Genomic DNA, 19,360 nt, shown 5'->3' with positions numbered 1-19,360 from the left:
AAAAACTTGTATATTTTGCTGATTTGACACCTTCAGAAGTTACCTGAGCACAGCAGATGAAGACGACTGACAACGTGAGCAGGAAAGCAGACGATACAATGACATCCACCGAACGCTGAGGACCCCGTCTCTGCAAATGCAACAGTTTCTCCATTTGTGTCTTTACTTAACATTTAATTTTTTCCAGTTGTACATTTAAGACTTTTACTTTTGTACCTTGAGGTAGGAGCGTAGCGACAGCCACATCTTGATGTTCTGAACTTTCTTCAGCCTAAAATGTGGGACCTCAGACTTCCTCGCTCTGCGGGCCGAAGTCAGGTGACCAAAAAGTTTGGCAAACAGAAGTCTCTGAAACATCGACGTGATTGTAAGTACAGGGACCGTTTATCCGACTTGCAAACGATCAGCAGACAACAGCTTTTATCTGTGCACCTGTTTGTATGTCCTCTCTGCTACGCTGAGCAGGAAGAAGAAGAGCCAGATAAGGCAAACGCGCACCAGGAAGCTGAGCGTTACCATGGTGATTACCAGGACATCTGAACCAGACCCACACCCCAGCGCCACAGACAGAAGCTCATTGGCTGAGAGAGTGGTCAACTGATCCAAGTCACGGTACTGAGCCAGTCTGCATAGGAAAGAAGGATGTAGGTCGGAAAATAATAAATCCACACATTTAAATTCTTAAGTTACTATATTTTTAAAAATGACACCTTGCCAAACTGTTTCAGATACATGTAACAATATTAAACACACAGGCATTAACATGATCATTCAAACTGAATTTTAACTTCAAAAAACACAGTTAAAAAAATGAAAACTGCTATTATGACGAGTAAACAGTTTTTCATAATCATGGTTAGAATTACTACCTGTGGAAACCACCACATAGGTAGGCGAGTTGGCGTTCTCAAATAAAATTATTCACAGATATGTTCTGGATATTTACTTTTGTCCTGGTCTTAACATCCATAACAGCTGATTGTCACTGTTCAAAAGACTTCAGTTGGATCACTATTCAAATACTGACCACACGTGTAGTATGGATTACCTGTAAGCAAAGGGTGTGAGCCCAAGTGCTACTGAAACTAGGTTCCCAAAGACCTGGTAACCGATTCCAGGAGTGTAAAGATTCACCTGTGAAAACATACAAACTACATGAGTACGGTGCCCTCGTTAGTGTTTTTTGCTTGTATGGAAAGCGTCACTCACTCTGTTCATAATCATGCCGCTGATCTCCAGGACAGACATGTCTGCTTTCTTGCACTCGTTTCCCTCCCACACGATGGCGCTCACCCTTTCCAGGCCTGGGTTGGAGCTGTGCAGCCAGGGAAGGTGACCCTGCAGGGAAACCAAACACCATTAAATACTGACACCTCTCGTCACGGCAACTACTACTACTACTTCAGATCATCCCACCCCATCCCCATTATCCTCCTCTGTATGTCCTCTTCCACTATGTCCACAAAGCTTCTCTTTCTCTATCCCTTCTGTGTGACAGCTCCATATTCGACATCCTTTCTCCAATATATCCACTCTCTCTCCTCTTCGCATCTCTCTCATATAATCCTGTATAATCGTACTCAGGTCTCACTACCACCTTGTAAACCTTCCCCTTCACTCTTGCTGCCATCCTTTTGTCAGAAATCACCCCTGACACTCGTCTCCACCCATCGTCTTCTTCTTTTGTGCACCGTCCAATGTTTTGGATGATTGACTCTAGTTGTTTCTACCTTCACCATCTCTACTCTATTTAGTGAAACTTCTCTGCTTTATTACTGCTAAAAGTGGAGGTAAAAGTAGGGTGACCAAAATTCCTGTTAAACTTCAAGTCATCCTAGTGACATATGTGACGTTTCCTCCCATGAATTTGTCATAACTAATGCACGTCGTGGCTCAGTGTTTTCTTCTAATTGTGATATTGTAATGATTTGGTCTAAAGAATAGCAAACAGACAGAGTAGCAAGATTCCTCTATTCCCGTGTGAAATACAATAGAGTATGAATAACCTCCCTCAGTCATTGAAAAAGTTTGGTTACTCAAGTTTTAAGTACTTTAATCCACAAATCCTCAAACTCCAAGTGTGAGAGCATTTACAGACCTGATGGAAAGGGTCGTCTCTGTATTCCTTCTTGGCCGGACACACAGGCGTTCCTCCTCCTTCTCCCTCTGTGAGGAAGAGCAGCGATAGTGCTTATTTACACGCAGTCATCGGAAGGTATGCCAGGGTTCATATGCATTTTTCAGAGTCAACTTCAAGCACTCTTTAAGCACTTTCAAGCTTTTCCAGCACATTACCAAAAAAATCCCAAAACTATCTCCTCAGTAAGACCATGTAAAAATTAAAACAAAATCATCTCAGGTCGACCTAAATGTCCTTTGTTCCCCTTTTGTTAAAACAGAGAAAAATGCACCACACAAAAACACTGAAAAAGGAAATGGCTGCCTTATATGCATATAGTGTACAAACTCAAAAAACACATTTCTCTTAAAATTTAAGATGCGCAAATGTAAACAAATCAACTTGTTAGAGACATTCCTCTCCACTTGAAAAAAACCAACAACCCCACAAAACAAGAAAACTTCACCAAACGCCACAATAACACACAGCAAGGCCAAATTAAGTTTTTTCATCAGATATTGATGATTCTTTCCTGTGTGACACAAAAATAGGAGACAGATGTTTGTTTGTTTGTAACTAGTTAAACACCCACGCCCAGAAAAATGGGGGCTAAATGGAGGAGATCACGTTTAATCGGTTCCTAAATATAAGTGCCGACATGAGTAGTGTCCATATTTTGTTATAGGATTTAAATATGAACCAAAGCATATTTTATGCTATAAAATATTTTAAAAATTAGGTGAAGGAAATAAAAAAATCTAATGTTTCTATGTTTGAGTCACAGTAACTTTGACATAGTAACATCTGCAGTAATATTTACACCTCTGATGACATCTCACAAGTGTTCGCTGTATTTTGTTACCGAGACTGTTTACACACAGTTTGTAGTGGGAGAGAAATGCTCCATTTATTTTGGTCATTTCATCTTCAAGCAGAAAGCTCAGAAAACGCCCGCCTGAGGATCTAACAGCTTAAAGTTAATATTAAAACTCGAGATTTTTCAAGCACCCGTATGAACCCTGGTATGCGTCTGAGTTTAAATGACTTTAGTACCCAGCAGATGATTTCTACATCTTCCTCTCACCTGTCTCTGACGTGCAGGACGATCGGCACTCAGTGCAGTGCAGGAAGTCCTCCCACATCAGGTCCTCGGTCTCAGACTCGTGTCGAGTACTCTCTGAATCCTGAGTCCTCAGACTTGAACATCTGGAGCTGCAGCTGGTACCAGACTTGGGGACATCCTGACAGAAAGGAGAAAATGACTGTCATTTGTTTGAATTTGTCCAGTATAAATGAATGAATGAGCTTCCTGCGAAGGAGTTAATGTGTCCATGCTAACCTCCACAGTGTAGTGTTTCTTATAGTGGTGCGTATTCTTGCGATTTCGGAGTGCACAGTCACTGTTCATTCTTTCCACTCCCCTGCGGAGGGCGCTGTAGGACGCTTCAGGGTCCTCCTCACTGGAAGCCTCATCTGACGCCGGCTCCTTAAAAACAAAGTGACATGAGAGTCAAATCCAGGACAATATTAGGGTTAAAATATTGAAATAATGAACACTGATAGGTTACCTTATTACCACCGGCCAGCAGCAGTCCATTGTTGCGGGCAGCGTGACCGTGTGCAGGCTGCGTGTGCGGGTTCCAGCACACCTCGTCAGCCCTATTTAACAAATCGCATCGCTGCTCGTGGAGCTGGAGCCCCTCCTCGCTACTGCGATTGGTCACGCGGCCATCCAGCGACACGTAGCCGTTGTCCGTTTCTGTGGATTTATCGATGGAAAGCTTGGACTTCTTGGACCTTTGGTAGGAAGCAAAGAAGAGGAAGAACGGAAAGAAAACCAGACCGGAGGTCGATGGGGGGGGAGAGTGCAGAAACAGACATATTTAGATAAGCAGAGAAGTGGCAGGGCTGTGATTATCTTAAACTAGTAAATAATTACAGTTAGAAAATTAGACATGCAATAGCAAACTCACAACAGGATGCATTCAACACAGTAATGTGGAACATTCACACAAAATAAACGCTTGTAATGGCAGCTAAGTCGACATCGAGTAAGATACCTGCATTTTAAAATACAGTGTTTTATCTGTAGTACAATTGGTGATACTGCTTTCTGATACTCATTACAAGAGATTTTTTAAAACTATTTTTGGAATAAAAGAGCCTGAATCAGATAGAAGAAAGTGTTTTGGAGCTAAAGTGAGTGTGGCAGATAATCAGTGGATGGATTTCCCAAATAAAGAGCTACTTGGATCTCAAAAAGGTTCCACACTGTTGCGGTCTGCTGAAAGCTTGTTCAAGTAGAAGCATGGGGGTTAGGGCTTTACTCACCAGACATGCACGCCTCTTGCCCCAGTGCTTCTTTTAAACGTAGCTTTATCAGCAAATTACTGGCATAAAATTTAGCTGCAAAATCCACCTGCACCTCATTAATGAGGGAAAGATTTGGCACTACAGGAAGCAGAATTTACGCAGGCGTTAAACTGCAGAACTGACTTTACATTTCAGCACCAAGCTTGCCTGTTTAGTTGACCAATGAGGGGGACGGTGTTCTCCATCCCTTCCTAAATAAACGTTATGTTATGATGTTGCAGCTAAAGAAGCCCAGGTTAGGCTCTGAGGCAAGGCTGACGTTTGAAATTCAGAGATCTCTTTGCAAATTAATGGATTCAAACTGTAGCCCAGCCCTGCCTACGTTCATCATCTCATTGTAGGAAGATGGAAAATGAAAATACACACCCAGCTTTACAGATATCATGCCAGAAATCTTGGAAGAAAGCGCCCAGGCTGTATGTGGTGCTGGCTGAGTGGGAGTGTGGCGCCCCCTCCTGTGTGTTATCGGTAGTGCTAGACCCGTCGCCTTCCCTATGCACCTCCATCTGAGATGCCTTCCTCAACTTCCTTCGGTTTGGAAAAAAGTGGAGAGACACTTAGAGCGGACCTGGAGACTCCTGACACCACAGCCGTGTGTCCACCGGGAGTCTGGCTGCACCTTCATCGTAACACTGATGATACGGTTCAACTAACACAGGAAGCTAAACTCAAAAAAGGTGCTGTGACTCAGCCGGCACCCGCTGGACACACAGGCTGAAACAGATCAAAGGCAAATTCTCCCAAAATCATCATCTAGGCTGTTACTCTGCAAAAGTAGATTCATGAAATGTTACAAGCTAAAATTTAAATATAATAGCATCAAAACAAAAAGATGATAAAATAAGGATTAGGATGCTTCCAGTTTCACTGGTGTTCTTTGGGTTGTGAATGTGATAAACTGAAATTCTGTGTTTATTTTTGCAGGACATTAACATAAAAAATGATTATCAAGAACTTGATTGTCATTATTTTAATATAGGACACACAGGAGAGGTGCAGGACAGAGCTTCTTCTCAAAATTTAAAAGCAAAGAGTTCATTATGATGAAAAAAAAGTTAATTTAAATATTTTGCTGCTGTCAATTGATATGACGACATGTCTCCAAAGGTAGGATAAAGAAAAGAGAGAAAGGTCACAACAAACTCCTCTTTGATCAAATGTGATTGTTTTCTGTCGCCTGAAAATCACAAGAAGTACAAAGATTGATTCAGTATTGAGGCACACTATTTTTGTATCCCCAGAAAACCTTTCCAAAACAGTGGCATGGTCCAATTTTCTTCCCAGGAGTTTGAAAATTGTCTTTACGTTACTGTGAGCCAGAAAAGCAGCCACACACCAAAAAGCCTTGAACCAAAAAACAAAAACAAAAAACAAAACACAAAGGGAAACTCACAGACTGCAAATCTAAACACTACAAAACACAGCAGCAATAAGCAAACTACTCTACTTTCTCACACACACACAGAGCTCATTTCATCTTTAAGAAGTGACAGCACATTCATCCAGGGTGTGTTTTAGTACAGATTTGAGTGTTTTACGCTTTACATTAACTGAGGTCAGATACACCCCAGCAACAAAAGAGGTTTTCATTCATTTTTCTTTCCATCACTCTTTTGGTATCTCGTGGTTTGTATATCATCTAAATACTGCCTTTGTTATTTCACATCTTCCTCTTTATCTCTTCCTGACTCTCTCTTTTGTCCCTGAAGGGCTTTATCTCATGTGATGCCTTCACCTCCTCCCCATCTAGTCTTCCTAAAAGCTTTCACTCAGCAATACTTCTCAGCCCTTCTCCCTTCCTCACCTGCGTCTCTTCCCCCCACTGCTGGAGGCAGGTTTCGGGGTCCTGGTGGAGACAATCTGACAGTGGACGGTGCCCAGCAGCAACATGAGCAAGATGGCTTCAAACACCTCGGTGGCCGGTATCCCATGAGGCTGCGGGATGGTCACATACAGGAATGCTGCAGCGACTGTGAGAAATATGAACAAACAGGATTCATTAGAGCAGAAACAGACATTAAATTAAAGTAACAGTAGCAGCTTGAAGACAAAACTGCAGGTCTACACATTACATACAGCTTGTTTTAATCTACAAGTTTAACAAATGAGTAGAAAAGAAGTCTGAATGTGACTCAAGTGAGCAAAAGCTCCTCTAATGTTAATGTTTTGCAACAGAAAAACACACCAACTCAAATATGCAAAAAGAACTGATGAGTTTTAATATCTTCCCCTGGATTGGCCAACTGCTCTCCATCCCATCCCTCCATGTTACTATTTTATTTGTTGCTTCTCTGCTTGTCTCTTTCTTTTTTCTTTCTTTTCCAGTGTATGCTCAACAATTTAAATTAAAAAAAAAAAAAAATAGCTTGACACTTCAAGTTATTTTCATTGTAGTGTCAACAAGAAGGCGTGTGGTGTTTTATGTGGTGTGTAGACGAGGTCGGCAGGAAGGGTGGAGGGAGAGATGAAAAACAACAGCGTTTTCTTCAGGGTAGAAAAGGTCAACGTGATGTAGGTGGTGGAAAATACCGTTCAGTGCTCGTGAAAGTGTTTGTGCAGAGAGAGCGAGTGAGAGTGTGCATCTGTGGGTGCAACCTGGAGGTGCTTCTTATAGAAGTCTGTGCATTTTAGGAAAAACATTATCTTACAAGCGCTTTGGCAGCTGTTCAAGCAGTTTGTGAACCTCGTTTTAAACTGAAGACTAAAGAAGAGGAATAAATTACCCTTACAGTCGGCTCCATGTTTTTATTCTGGGAGTCTGCTGGAGTACCTTTGCATGATTCACAGTTCAGAACATTTGCGTCTTATAAGAGGCCTTGGTTTATCCTCCAGACTGTTGTAGCTCCTACCACTTTAAAACCACTTTCTTCTGATTGGCAGCCCTTCACAGGTTTTCAATAACAGAGAGCTGGGGCTTCTCTGTAGAAATGTGTGTGCCTATTCTCCTGAACCATAGGTGTCACCACTCAGACAAAACTAGAGGCAAAGACTTTGAAAACATGAGACTTGTGGAAAAACGCTCTGCAAACTATCGCAACTTCTCCCTCTCTATATCTGCATATCTCTGAGCCTCTGTCCCAGAATCTCTTTCAAATGGCAGTAAAAACCAATACAATCATACACGCGTGGCTTCAACCCAGCTGCGACATCAATGTTGCAACACGGCAGATCAGGAGCCGCAGAACCGACCAAAGCAGAACAATCTGCTAGACCAAAGTAATCATGAGGTTCTTGTGCAGCACCCTCTTGTGACTGACAGCTGGCAACCACTTGCAAACCAATTGGAGAATACACATTTTCTCTAGTAACAGCAGATTGCCAGGGAGTCGTCTAAGTCTGTGCGACTGATACATAAGATGACCATATAAGGAGACATCTCCTCTGATGTTGTGCATATCCAAGAATTTAAAAAATAAAATAAAAAAATAAAAAAATCAGGATTATTGTACATACACTAACCTCATTCTTTGAAAGTTTGGTCATGTTTAATATGATCAAATCTAAATGTAAAGAGCAAATATATGACAGGAGATAAAGAAAAAGCAATAGGTCACTCACTCAACAAATAATCAGGATTTATTTATTTGTACATCCACTACAGATGTTGAGTGTTCACCCTGACATCTTACTAAACAAACAACTCGTCCCACAGTTTACTTAGGAGTTGCATTTCCACTCCACTGAGAGCACCAAGATTGTGGGTTGTGAGAAAAGAAAAAAAAGAAACACACTCTCACACCAACCTTGCAGCAGATAGAGTGCCAGCAGTAAGAGGAAAATGGCCCTGGAGGTGACCTGGATCCACCATCTGTAAAAAAACGGGAAGAAGACGACTCGAACGATGCCCTTCCGGGTCAGTGACGTCCATGGACTCTCAGGTTTGGCCTTGGCAAACGCAGACCCTGAGGATAAGAAAACAGAAACAAACACACACACTTTCAAGTTTAATGAGAGCTAATTAAAGCAAATGACTCTGCTGTGAGCAGAAAAGCACATCAGTTAATACATCCAGGAGTCACATTAGAGCTCAGCTAATCTTTTAATCTTCGCTTCTTCCTTTTTAGGCTCCCTCTCCCTCCTCATCTATCTTTTTTATCTCACCAGATCCCCCCCCCCGACTCAGTTTATCTTTTCCCTGCCTGCGTTTCTGCCTTGATTATGTCCCTAACCAAGGGGGATTAAACTGACTCTTCTGATGAATAATTGAAAATGTGATGAATATGAGACGGATGGATCGAGGCAGAAAGAAAGAGCGGGCATTAACAGCGACGGGAGGTTGGCACGGCCATGCTGCCCGTCTCACGTTCACATGTGTATCTTTTATGCACATGTGGAAATGTTGCAGTCGGTCTACTGGATTTTCCTTAAGCAGAAAGCCCCCATTTTTTTTACCCCCTCACCTCTAACCAAGTCCACATCGATGAGATCTGGTTTAACGTGTCCCGTCTTCTTTGGCTTGTTCCTCAAGCCCTGCAGGGGGAGAGAGACGCAGAGTGAGTGCGACACAAAGAGACATCATTAATATGCAAGTACTCACACAGGGATACACGCTGCTCGTGCACTTTATGCCTTCATAAACACAGGTGTGGTCAGTGTCTGATGAGGCACACCGTGCACTCACACAGCTACGGCTTCTACTCTAAGAGTTTATGCATCTACACACATCAAGCAGATTTACATGTACAAGAATCCATTAATTCGTGGAGAACTGCATCTACACTTTAATGTTTATTTTGATTCTTGTGCTGTGGTGCAGCTTTTTTTGATGAATATACCCTCTCAGACCCTGAAGCCAGCCCTGTCATTACAAACTGTGTAATAGCGCTTACTCATTTTGACTGCTGTAGTTAAATACGGTGCTTTGTTCAGTTTATGACCCTGGGAATAACGCTCCCCTGTGGCATGCCAACTTCCTGTGCCAGCCTGTCACATCCTCCTATGATGCATACGCTCCATTTGTGTGTGTGTGTCTGTTTTTGTGTGTTATCTGTTAGCTCAGATAACAAACTGTACCGAAACATTATGAGCGACTATAAATTATAAAATTCACATGAATCTCTTGTTTGACCTTTCTCCCTGTGTGTGTGTGTGTGTGTGTGTGTGTGTGTGTGTGTGCGTGCGCGCGTGTGTGTGTGTGCGCGTGAGAAAGAGAGATTAAGTACAATGCCTGAATTAGTGTGTAAGCAGCCCGACAATAGTTTGGATTAAATTATTATGATCTATAAACACAGCCGAGGTCACAGTGCTGTGTACACATGTGTGCACCTCTGTGTGCACGGCCTTTTTCTTGGCTCACCGTTGGGCTCCTTATGGCTTTACTGCAGCAGTTCTGACTAATTTCATGGAAAGCCACTCATCTCACAGGACCAATAATTGCATTTCTGTCATGGTCTTTAGGAAAGTTGAGGCTTGTAGTTTTTCAAACTTAGGACTCCACAAGTTTATGAAATATCCTCAGGCCTGTCTGAGGTGGCACTGAGGCTCCGATTTCCTGGGAAGAACCAGCCTGTTCACAGAAAAGGTGTCTGGAAATATCTGGAGACAGGTTCTTCTGCTGTTGAATACTCTTGCACGTTTCCTCTTAACACTAGAGTTAAGTGGAAACGTGCAAGAGTATCTAGATTACTGTATCCTTTTACATCTTTCCTGGCAAGCACTCGTCTGTTTGGTTTTTCAGGGCTAGATTGTGCACATCGCAAAATCTCTGGAATCATTTTAGGAAGACGGCCGCAGAAGCTCCGATTACTCTACATCATAATTACTGCTGAAACATTAAACCTATTTTTAGTCAGTCACCAGATTCCTGCATCTTTTTCCACTTTTGTGGAGTCTCAGTTTTCTGGCAGCTCCTTTCCAAACGTAGCCATAATCCAGACATGCTGCTAGAAAAAGCCCATAAGTTTAAAAATAAGGGAGGTATGGTGTTCATTGGTCTTTATATAACTATGTTCATGCAGTTCGGAAATCACAGGTAATCACTTTTCCTTCATACTGAATGTATTCCTCGTCTGTACTTGCAGCTGGATCCAAGTTTGGGCTTTCTGAGAGTACAATTTTTAGTCTTGGTATCACCTGAAACCTGGTTTTCTATCAACACTAGTACTGTCCTTAAGTCCTTAAGTAAGTCCATTCAAATTCTGCACATTTCAATGTGAGACATATCCAAGAGTACTGTGAAATACCACATAAAGCGGTGCACCTGAATCTGCTCAGCTCATGCTAATATTTACATAGCAGCCAATCAAGTTCTGTTATCAGCGAATGGTCTGATATGGAGCCTCGGTGAAGGTTCTTATCTTTAAATAGCACTATTTACATGCTAATATAGTGTGTGTGTGCGCGCGCATGTGTGTAAGAGAGTAAAGTAGATGCAGGTAGAGTCTTTACTGCAGCAGTAAAGTCCTTCACGAGCATCTCGCCTGGCCTCAGCTCACTTATCTCCATGCTGTGAAAAGCCTTTTATCTTCACAAGCTAAACATTGCTTCTGTGACTGACTGTGAAATATGTACAAAACAAAAGTTTATTTAAATCTAACATTTACAAACACTCTTTGCATTCAGTAATCACCACTTCTCTCACTGCTTTTCATCTGTTCTTTTGTTGCTGATGCTTGGCTGCATTTCAAGTTGTTTTTAGCCCTCAAACAGTAGTAACAGCAGTTTCCTGCCTGCACAGCAGGGGGCAGCTTGGGTTCTTCTCCAGACATTTCTACTATTAACAAACTCACGCTAGGTTTAGTTCAGTTTAATAACCAACCCCAACTGAGACGTGAAGTCTTTCTAATCCTAATTTTATTTTGTTAATAAGAGTTTACATTGTTTAAAAAAAAAAAAACAAAAACAATTTCAGCTCCTGTATCTGATGTTTTATTGTGTATGAACAGATTGTGCTCATGAGTGACAAATGGCATTTATTTGTTTGTGTTGTAACAATAAGGCTTAACACCAATTAAATAAAATGGCATTGGTCTTTAAATCATTAAGTAATCCAAAAGTACACTTTCTTTCCAGTTTGTAAATAAACTGCAGCTATGATCAGGGTTGTGATAAGAATAAAAGAGCAGTTCTCCTCTCTAGTGAGATAAGCTGTCGTCTTCTGCTAAAAATAGAATGAAGAGACTCGTTTCTCTAGATTTATGATGCCGATTGGTTGAGTTTATATGAGCCAATAAACGGTATAATTAACACTTAGCAGGAGTTAGAGCATCTTGTGTCAGTACCACACTAAGATGCGCTCTGTACTTCCTGCTGCAGCTGCAGACTCTGGGAAACCATTGCTTAACAGACATAAACCAAGGTCAGTGGTGTGCATGTGCGCGCGTGTGTGCACGTGCGTGCGTATGTGCGCGTACTGAGCTGATTAAAAAGTCTGTTTCTCTAAGAAGTACTATATGAGGGATGGAGGGTGATAGAAGCACAGATCTGTCAGATAGCAAAACTCTCATCTGAGGCCGATTCAATGCATATGAAATTTTAATAACTCCTTCAATAAAAAAAAATAAAACTACAGGAAGTTTAAATGCAAGAAAACTTTTCTGATTTAAAAAAGGTCAAAAGATCAGAGGTTGAACTTCCTATGTTGGTATAGTAATTTCTGCACTAAGGTGTCATCTTTTGGTTGTTACGGTAACTGAGGTCACATGTGCACATTGCTACTGTGAACTAGATGTTGAGGATGCACATTGTTAGGTCTGTGATGAGAGAAACACACCACACTGACTGGTCACAGGAATGCAGCTGTGACCCTGAAAACTACGTGATAACAAACCAGTAACCAATAAGAGTCTATTTTGTCTACAGCGTACGATGAGCAGACATGCACTGTGGGAAAACAGGAGGAACATCCTCCCTGCTGTGTACTCACCAGAGAAATAAACTGAAGAGAGGAAGAGAAAAAGATGATAGGAGGAGGAGGATGGAGGTGAAGTGAGGACAAATGGGCAGATGACACACAGCCAGGAGGACAGAAAGGAAAGAGTGAAAAGAAAACATAGGAAAAGTGACGGCAGAATAAAAACTCAATAAAACTGAAGCGATAATGCAAAAGGAACCACAAGACATGAAGGATGAATAAGCAGAGACCAGAAGGAGAAACAAACAGGAAAATGAAAATGGCAAAAAGCAAAAAACCAAACCAAAACATGGAAGTGTGGAGGAAACAGACCTTTATTTCTCTCTGCTCCACTGATTTCTCCCATATCTGTTGGTCATAGGCGCCAATCTGGAAAAATAAAAACAAACAAGGTATTAATTATGAAATCCAGTGAAGAAACCAGCAGTAAACACAAACCTAGTACAAGCTTTAATCTTACAAGATGCTCTGCAGACTTTACAGAAAAAAAAGTAGTAATGATTGAAAACCACAACAGGTTTCTTTTACACACAACAAAGTTTCTGTTCTGATAAAGACTGCAGAGCAAATAAAGGTTAGTGGTCAGACCATCTGCCTCTGAACAATCAAACTTATGAATAAAGCTTGATCTACTTTCATTCTCTGCATGAAATCCACCCTTCATCTGCTAGCTGCATCATCCCCATTACCTACAGCCTCATTATATCTCATAACAGGAGGAAGCCTGCAGAGACACACGATTATGGTTAGAGCTTTGTTTTGTTTTGTGTGGGAGTTCAAGATTTCAGGCTCTTGCTTCACAACTGGAACTGTCACGGTCTCATAAAACTAGCTGGAATTTATTGAAAATACAACAGATATGGACGGATCTGAAAGTGAGCCATTAAAACACAGTAAATCAGACCCATAAGGAGAAATCCACTCCAGTAACGGGATTGTAAAGATGTCTGAACCTGGTGAATCGATGTTTTCTCCTCTAATGCTTTAAGAACTTTTGGTTTCAGCTGGTTGTATTTTAGTTATACTCCGATATAAAAGCAAGGTTGCCGAGCGCCTGTGTCATTTTGTGGTTAAATCTCCATCTCCCAAACAGAGGAGCAGTTCAGCCATTATGTTGGAGGATGAATTATTGCACTCTGAGCAATCTACTTTAATAAAGTGCTGCTGTGGCACGACTCTCAGTCTGCAGACTTTTTGGATGTTTTAATAACAGATAGAACTACAGCAAGTTAACAGGGATGTAAACACTTAATGCACTGAAATGTACAGATCACATAAAACCAGCAACAAGAACACATTACACCTACAGTACGTCCTGTCTGTTCTTTTCCTTGATTACCTCTTAACTGGAGTACAGCTAACAAAAACCCCTGATAGGATAATATGCACCAGCAGCTAGTATTTACCAATATTACACACAGGAGGAAGGGCAGGGCGAAATGAAGGGTGCACCACTTGTTACTGTCACAGGGATCAGAGGGATCAATAGACCTGCAGAGTGTTGGTGCGTGTCGAGGACTAATCGTGTTTATCAGGGTGTGCGTGAGGTCAGAGGAGTGGATAAGCCATTATATGCTATTATGTGCCAAGCAATGTGGTCTGTATGAGCCAAGCACAGCAGACACCAGAAAGAAAATATATCAGACAATGATAGAGAGTGCTGTTACTGTAAGAACAAGATATATTTGTATCTGATCTGGGAACACAGATCAAAACAAACGCACTCCAAGGTCAGACTGCACCAATTTCACAGGGTTGCTGGTTTCTTATGTCACCTGCTTTTAGATTTCACAATTAGAAGATACAATTCTACTAGAGTTGCACTATTAAGCAGCTTCTTTAAAAAAACAAAACAAAACCCCCCCCCCATCTCCTGGTAGAGGTGTCAGCAGATCAGGTTTTTCTTGCGAGCTTATATGCCTCCATGGCATCGAGTCTGGGTCACCCCATCAGCACGCCAGTGGAAACTATGCATATTTAATGCAGTTTCATTAATGATGAATGGAGAGAGAGAGAAAGAGGTCAAAGACGACGAAGGAAGAGCACCAAGAGAGACTGAAACAGAGAGGAATCAAATTTAGGAACTCAAGAAGAGAAAGTGTGTGCCATGTAGTTACAAAAAAAACAAACAAACCCTGTCTTATTACGAATATCACTTTACAAGTCCTCCAAAGTTCTTTTTATTAACAAAACAACGATCACATTAGTAAAATGATTTGTTCTTTTATGTGGTGCAGACAGCACCTCAGTCTGGTGACATCTCCATGTCAACGATCACATATAGCAGTAAAAGATGTGGGTCAGGCAAGGTGTCACATTGTGGCCGTCCCACATAACAGGCACACTTTGACACCAGCTTCAGCACGTGCCTGTTGTGACACCGCCCTCCCGCAGGTCACACTATGGTACAACTATTGAGTACACATCAATCCCAAATTCTAATCAATTGGTTTTGTCTGGAGGTAGCTGGGTACTGTGAGGTTAATCATGCGGTTTCATGGACAGTTTTCAAATTATATTGTCTGGAACTAGCAGTCAGATTGTGATGCACTCGTTTCCTCTTTATGAAGAAGCAATATTTGATAATATTCTCTCTGTGTACAGAGATACCAATCTTTAGAACCAGGGTGCTGCTCTGATCGCATCTATTCCAGAGGTTCCAGATGTGTTTAATGCTGTAAAGACTTGTTCAAATACAAACAAACTAATTCTTCTATCAAGAAGTCTGCTGTTTTGATTATTTCAATATAAAATTTGTCAGTAAAAGGTCATTTATTCGCTTTTCCAACCTTTGCTAATGAATAACCTTATAAAATGAATAAATCCTAATTACAAATGACAAATGTTTATTGATAATAAAGCAACAAGCCGGGCCAGACAACACGGTCTCTGGAAAGGCCTCATTGAGGAGCAGTGGTTGTGAGCGTATTTTGAACAAAGTTTGTTGTTAATTTCTGATGTTTTCTTCGCCTTTACAACATCAGAGAGCTCATAACAGGTAGAAACAGCTAAGTGTGGAGGGAGGATGACGGTACACGACCGTACAGTGTTTTTATTTACCGGAGTAGCTCGGAATGGGAACTAAACAAATTTGGAAATGCATGCTGAAGCTGGAATGAAAGGAATTGTCTGCCTAGGTTCCAAGTCTTAAAGTTAAGATAAACCGTCTCCAAAATATCAGTTTATTGATATTTATAATGACCTGGCCTTCTGTTATTGTGCTAAAAGTAGACCATAGCAAAGCAAGTTCAGTATTTCTAGTTTTATGGGCTAGAGATACTGAACTTGAGCTGACAAGACACCAGGACTAACTGTAAACAGATACATTTTACAATTCAAAATCAAGCAAGTTTAATGCATTACAAATAAGTATGGACAATAATAATAGAAAAACTTGAGAAATCTTTGGTTATGCAGCTATAATTATGTATTAAAATACAAGTATGCAGATGTGAGAAGGGAAAAAGTCTTTAATTGCGTGTTTTAAAGGGTACACTGTACAGTGAGTGTGCAAAATCTACCTGCTGCTGCTTATAAATCTAACTAACTATAGGAAGGAAAAAAAAAAAAGACCATTTTTTTCAACGGGTGCAACTTGAGACCTCCGTCTAATTTTAAACTCCTATTTAAACATTTATGACTTGGCAGACTCTTTGTCCGAGGCGACGTACAAATAAGGAAAGAATCCACGCTGGAGTGGACTGAGAAGCCTTTTAAGCAGGTGAATAAACACTCATCTCAGTGTTCAGCTTCATAAGCATATAACGAAGAACTTATACTTGAAGCTAGAATTGAATATTACCTTTTACCACTGCTTTAAAACATTATAGATGCTTTTCAAAATAAACCCTTCATGTGTTATATAGTAAAAGGGTTGTGACTTATCGACTAGGGACAGATGAGGATCTCGAGGCTCCACCAGTAAGGTAAAACCAGCTGAGTTCTGGACGTCTGACTGACTGCATGACATTTAGACTGACAGCTAATTTTCCACTCCACTCGGCCCATTAAAACACACACACTCACACGCGAGGATGTTTGACTGTCCTCCACATATGCTCCAGAGGACAAACATGACCAGACTACTAAGTAGGAAGATAAAAGTGGAAGGGGGATAGATAAGAGTGAAAGTTGGTATGGAAAGTGGAGGCACACGCACACACGCTCATCTGTTGTTACATCATAGAGTCGCGAGGTAACTGTGATTTGACAGAGAGGCATTTACAGCACTGTAAATCCTCTTATCACCACACTCACACACCGTTACATCACTATCTATTTACCTCATCAACCACTCATGATCAGCCAGCTGGTTTTGACCATTTTGCAAAAAACTACTTTAATAAATCTCAAATACTTAAATTCTCAGTTTTAATGTAAGGATTTGGACCAGGGAAGAACAAAAAAAAAATTCAAAGTTCAGCAATTTGACAAGCAAATCAAGAGCTGAGAGCGAAGAGGCCGAGTGTGCCTCTGCAGCAATGCTGGAGTCGTCATGACAACAGAGAGGGACGATGCACCGAGGGGAGTCGGAGGAGGAGAGCGGAGTTACATAACTGCCTCTGCAATTGAGGGGGTATCAGAGACAAAGACAGATGCTGACTTTCAGAGGAATGTTGTTGACGTGAAGTTTAACATATTAACAGAAATTTCAGCCGCGAATGATTTACACTCTTCAGTGCGCGATGTCGTCATTCATCCGTTGTCTGCTTGGGGTTTAGTCGGCTTAAAAATAACGAGTACTCAAATGTCAATCCTGGTCACAGACTTTACTGCATTGACTTTAAATCTGCTGTAATCAATATTTCTGCATTAACCATGCCTTCGAGGACTATCTCACATGATTTATCCCCTCATACCTATGAATCCTATAAAGGCCTTAATTACTGTTCAACCGTAAACTTCAACTCTAGCGTCCAGAAACCACAACATTTCCCCTGGGAATTAGTGTACACCAAAAACAGAACAACAAAAGAGCAAACACGATTCCAAATAAATGGTAATGTTGCTCTGTTTGTTGTGGGTTCCTTGTGTAAACTGTTAACACGTTTGTCATATAAACTTTACAGGGGGACAACCTGTCAGTGGACATTATGTAACAATCCTGAACAGTGCAGCTTCAAACGAAATGGGCCGCTGAGGTTTAAGAGGGTTGGGTGAGTCTGCTACTAATGACAGGGCCGGGAGTTCAATTCCCTACTCAACTGCAGGTTTTGCAGAAGCCAGGTAAACAGTACTGTGCAAAAGACTTTAGCCTACCGCATTTTCTTCATATTTTACCAGGAAAATGCAAAAATAGGTGCAGTGATTTATTGAATGGCAATGCAAAAACAGAGTTTGCACTATTCTAACGAGTTTCATTCAAGTGGTTTTTATAGAGTCAGCAAAAGGGCATTCAAAGCTCTTTTTTTTGGTTCTCCATCAAGATGATCAAACACTGCTTCAATAATGTTAAAGTCTGGGCTCTGGGGAGGCCAATCCATGGTGTGGTATGGTATGCTTTTACTGTATTGGCACTTTGCTTGAGATCAAATACAGGTGAATCAAAATCTGACATTACTTCTCTCTGTTCATACTTCCAGCATATTTGAAGATTTTCAACACCAATGGCTAAACCCCCCCCCCCAAAAAACCCCCCTCAAAACCATGGCCAAGCCTTCACCTCCACTGTTTACAGATAGCTTTATATACACCGACAAGAACATCAATCAAATCTCAAATTTGGATTCATCACTCCACCAGACCTGTGGCCACTGAATTTCAGTCCAGTTGTATAAACTGGCATCCCTCAGCTTTTTCTCCCCATTTCCTTTCCCCAAGAATGGCCTCTTGACAGCGAACTTTCTACTCAGACCATTCCTAAAGAGGCTTGCGTCAACAGTAGATTGATCACCTGAAGGCCTAGATGCATCTTTCAGTTCCTGTGCCAGGTTTTTACTGATTCCCCCCCCCCCGTTTCTTAAGGATATGACTTTCAGATACTGTTGATCTGCTGCAGACTCCCCCCCCCCCTTTCTTTTAGGCCCCCCACTACTTGTTTTATGCTCCACTTGTTCCAGTTTTCTCAAACTTTAAAGACATGCTTAAACACCATGCTGAGATATGCCAAGTTTTCAGTCAATTGCTCTTTATTTTATCAACAAGGTGATTCCCAAACAAACACTTATGGCTGTCAAACTGTGTTATACTGTTTTGTTTTTTCCATAAGCAAAAGAAATACATATACTACCAGGTTATCACAAAAACACATATGCAACATAGTACCTAATGATACAATGTAAAACGGGTTCTTTGCTAATGTGCCTGTTATGTGTAAACAACACTGGGTCATCCTTTGAGTTGGGTCTATTTTTATTCTTGAATGATTCATAGGTCAGGGCTAAGAGGCTCAAAAACGTTCCTCTGAACATTTGTCAAAAAGTCACCATCCTGGAAAACCATAAAAAAAATCTTCTCTGAATAACCTACTATTATTAAGCACCCGATTGCCTGAGCTGTTGAGGGAAAATGATTTTATTTATTGTTTTTTTTGTTGTTTTTTTTAAATCAAGATTTGCACCAAGATTAGACAAAACAAGCAACAATGAGGACGTCACCTTTCCAGCAGTAGCTTCACAGGCTAAACTATTAACATTGCAAAAAATAAATAAAAAATAAATATAATTGGCAAAGATTTAGTGATTACAATGTGTAGCAGTCAAATTTATACCAGGATTTTAACAATGTGTGAAGCTGCTGACAGTGTAGTTTGTCAGATGTTTGTGTCAACTTTTCATCCAGTTTTTCCTCGTTCCTTCCAGTTTGAAAACATCTCTTCTCTCTGAGCCAGACTTTGGTGGTTAATCAGCGCGTGAGAGCTAACCACACCCAGCGTCCCACAAAGAGGGGAGGGATTTTTCCATCAGTGTGTCTCTAGGGCATCACTACTGTGTAAATATAGGAATACATTCAACCCAGGTTCAAACACACAAAAGACTGCAGCTACCACTAATAATTATCAACTTAAAATTAGTCTA

The 19,360-nt window shown here is 41.1% G+C and overlaps 1 protein-coding gene across 1 annotated transcript in view; it reads right to left on the bottom strand.

The window, feature by feature from the left end:
* Positions 1–19,360, bottom strand: part of LOC102200618 (putative homeodomain transcription factor 2) — a 49,421-nt gene that overhangs the window by 3,202 nt on the left and 26,859 nt on the right. The window contains exons 3-17 of the mRNA XM_013908762.1: positions 12,657–12,713; positions 12,357–12,368; positions 8,893–8,962; positions 8,236–8,394; positions 6,297–6,462; positions 4,859–5,020; positions 3,688–3,916; positions 3,459–3,605; positions 3,204–3,360; positions 2,099–2,166; positions 1,210–1,338; positions 1,049–1,134; positions 433–625; positions 217–348; positions 44–130 (exon numbers count right to left, since the gene is read on the bottom strand). Coding sequence (XP_013764216.1) covers positions 44–130; positions 217–348; positions 433–625; positions 1,049–1,134; positions 1,210–1,338; positions 2,099–2,166; positions 3,204–3,360; positions 3,459–3,605; positions 3,688–3,916; positions 4,859–5,020; positions 6,297–6,462; positions 8,236–8,394; positions 8,893–8,962; positions 12,357–12,368; positions 12,657–12,713 — 1,854 coding nt within the window. The remainder of the gene's footprint in view (positions 1–43; positions 131–216; positions 349–432; positions 626–1,048; positions 1,135–1,209; positions 1,339–2,098; positions 2,167–3,203; positions 3,361–3,458; positions 3,606–3,687; positions 3,917–4,858; positions 5,021–6,296; positions 6,463–8,235; positions 8,395–8,892; positions 8,963–12,356; positions 12,369–12,656; positions 12,714–19,360) is intronic.

Source organism: Pundamilia nyererei, unplaced genomic scaffold (assembly GCF_000239375.1).
Source record: "Pundamilia nyererei isolate P.nyererei 1_Seehausen unplaced genomic scaffold, PunNye1.0 scaffold00014, whole genome shotgun sequence".
Taxonomy (NCBI): Eukaryota; Metazoa; Chordata; class Actinopteri; order Cichliformes; family Cichlidae; genus Pundamilia; species Pundamilia nyererei.
Note: the sequence above shows the minus strand (reverse complement) of the source record. Positions and strands in the feature narration are given on the sequence as shown.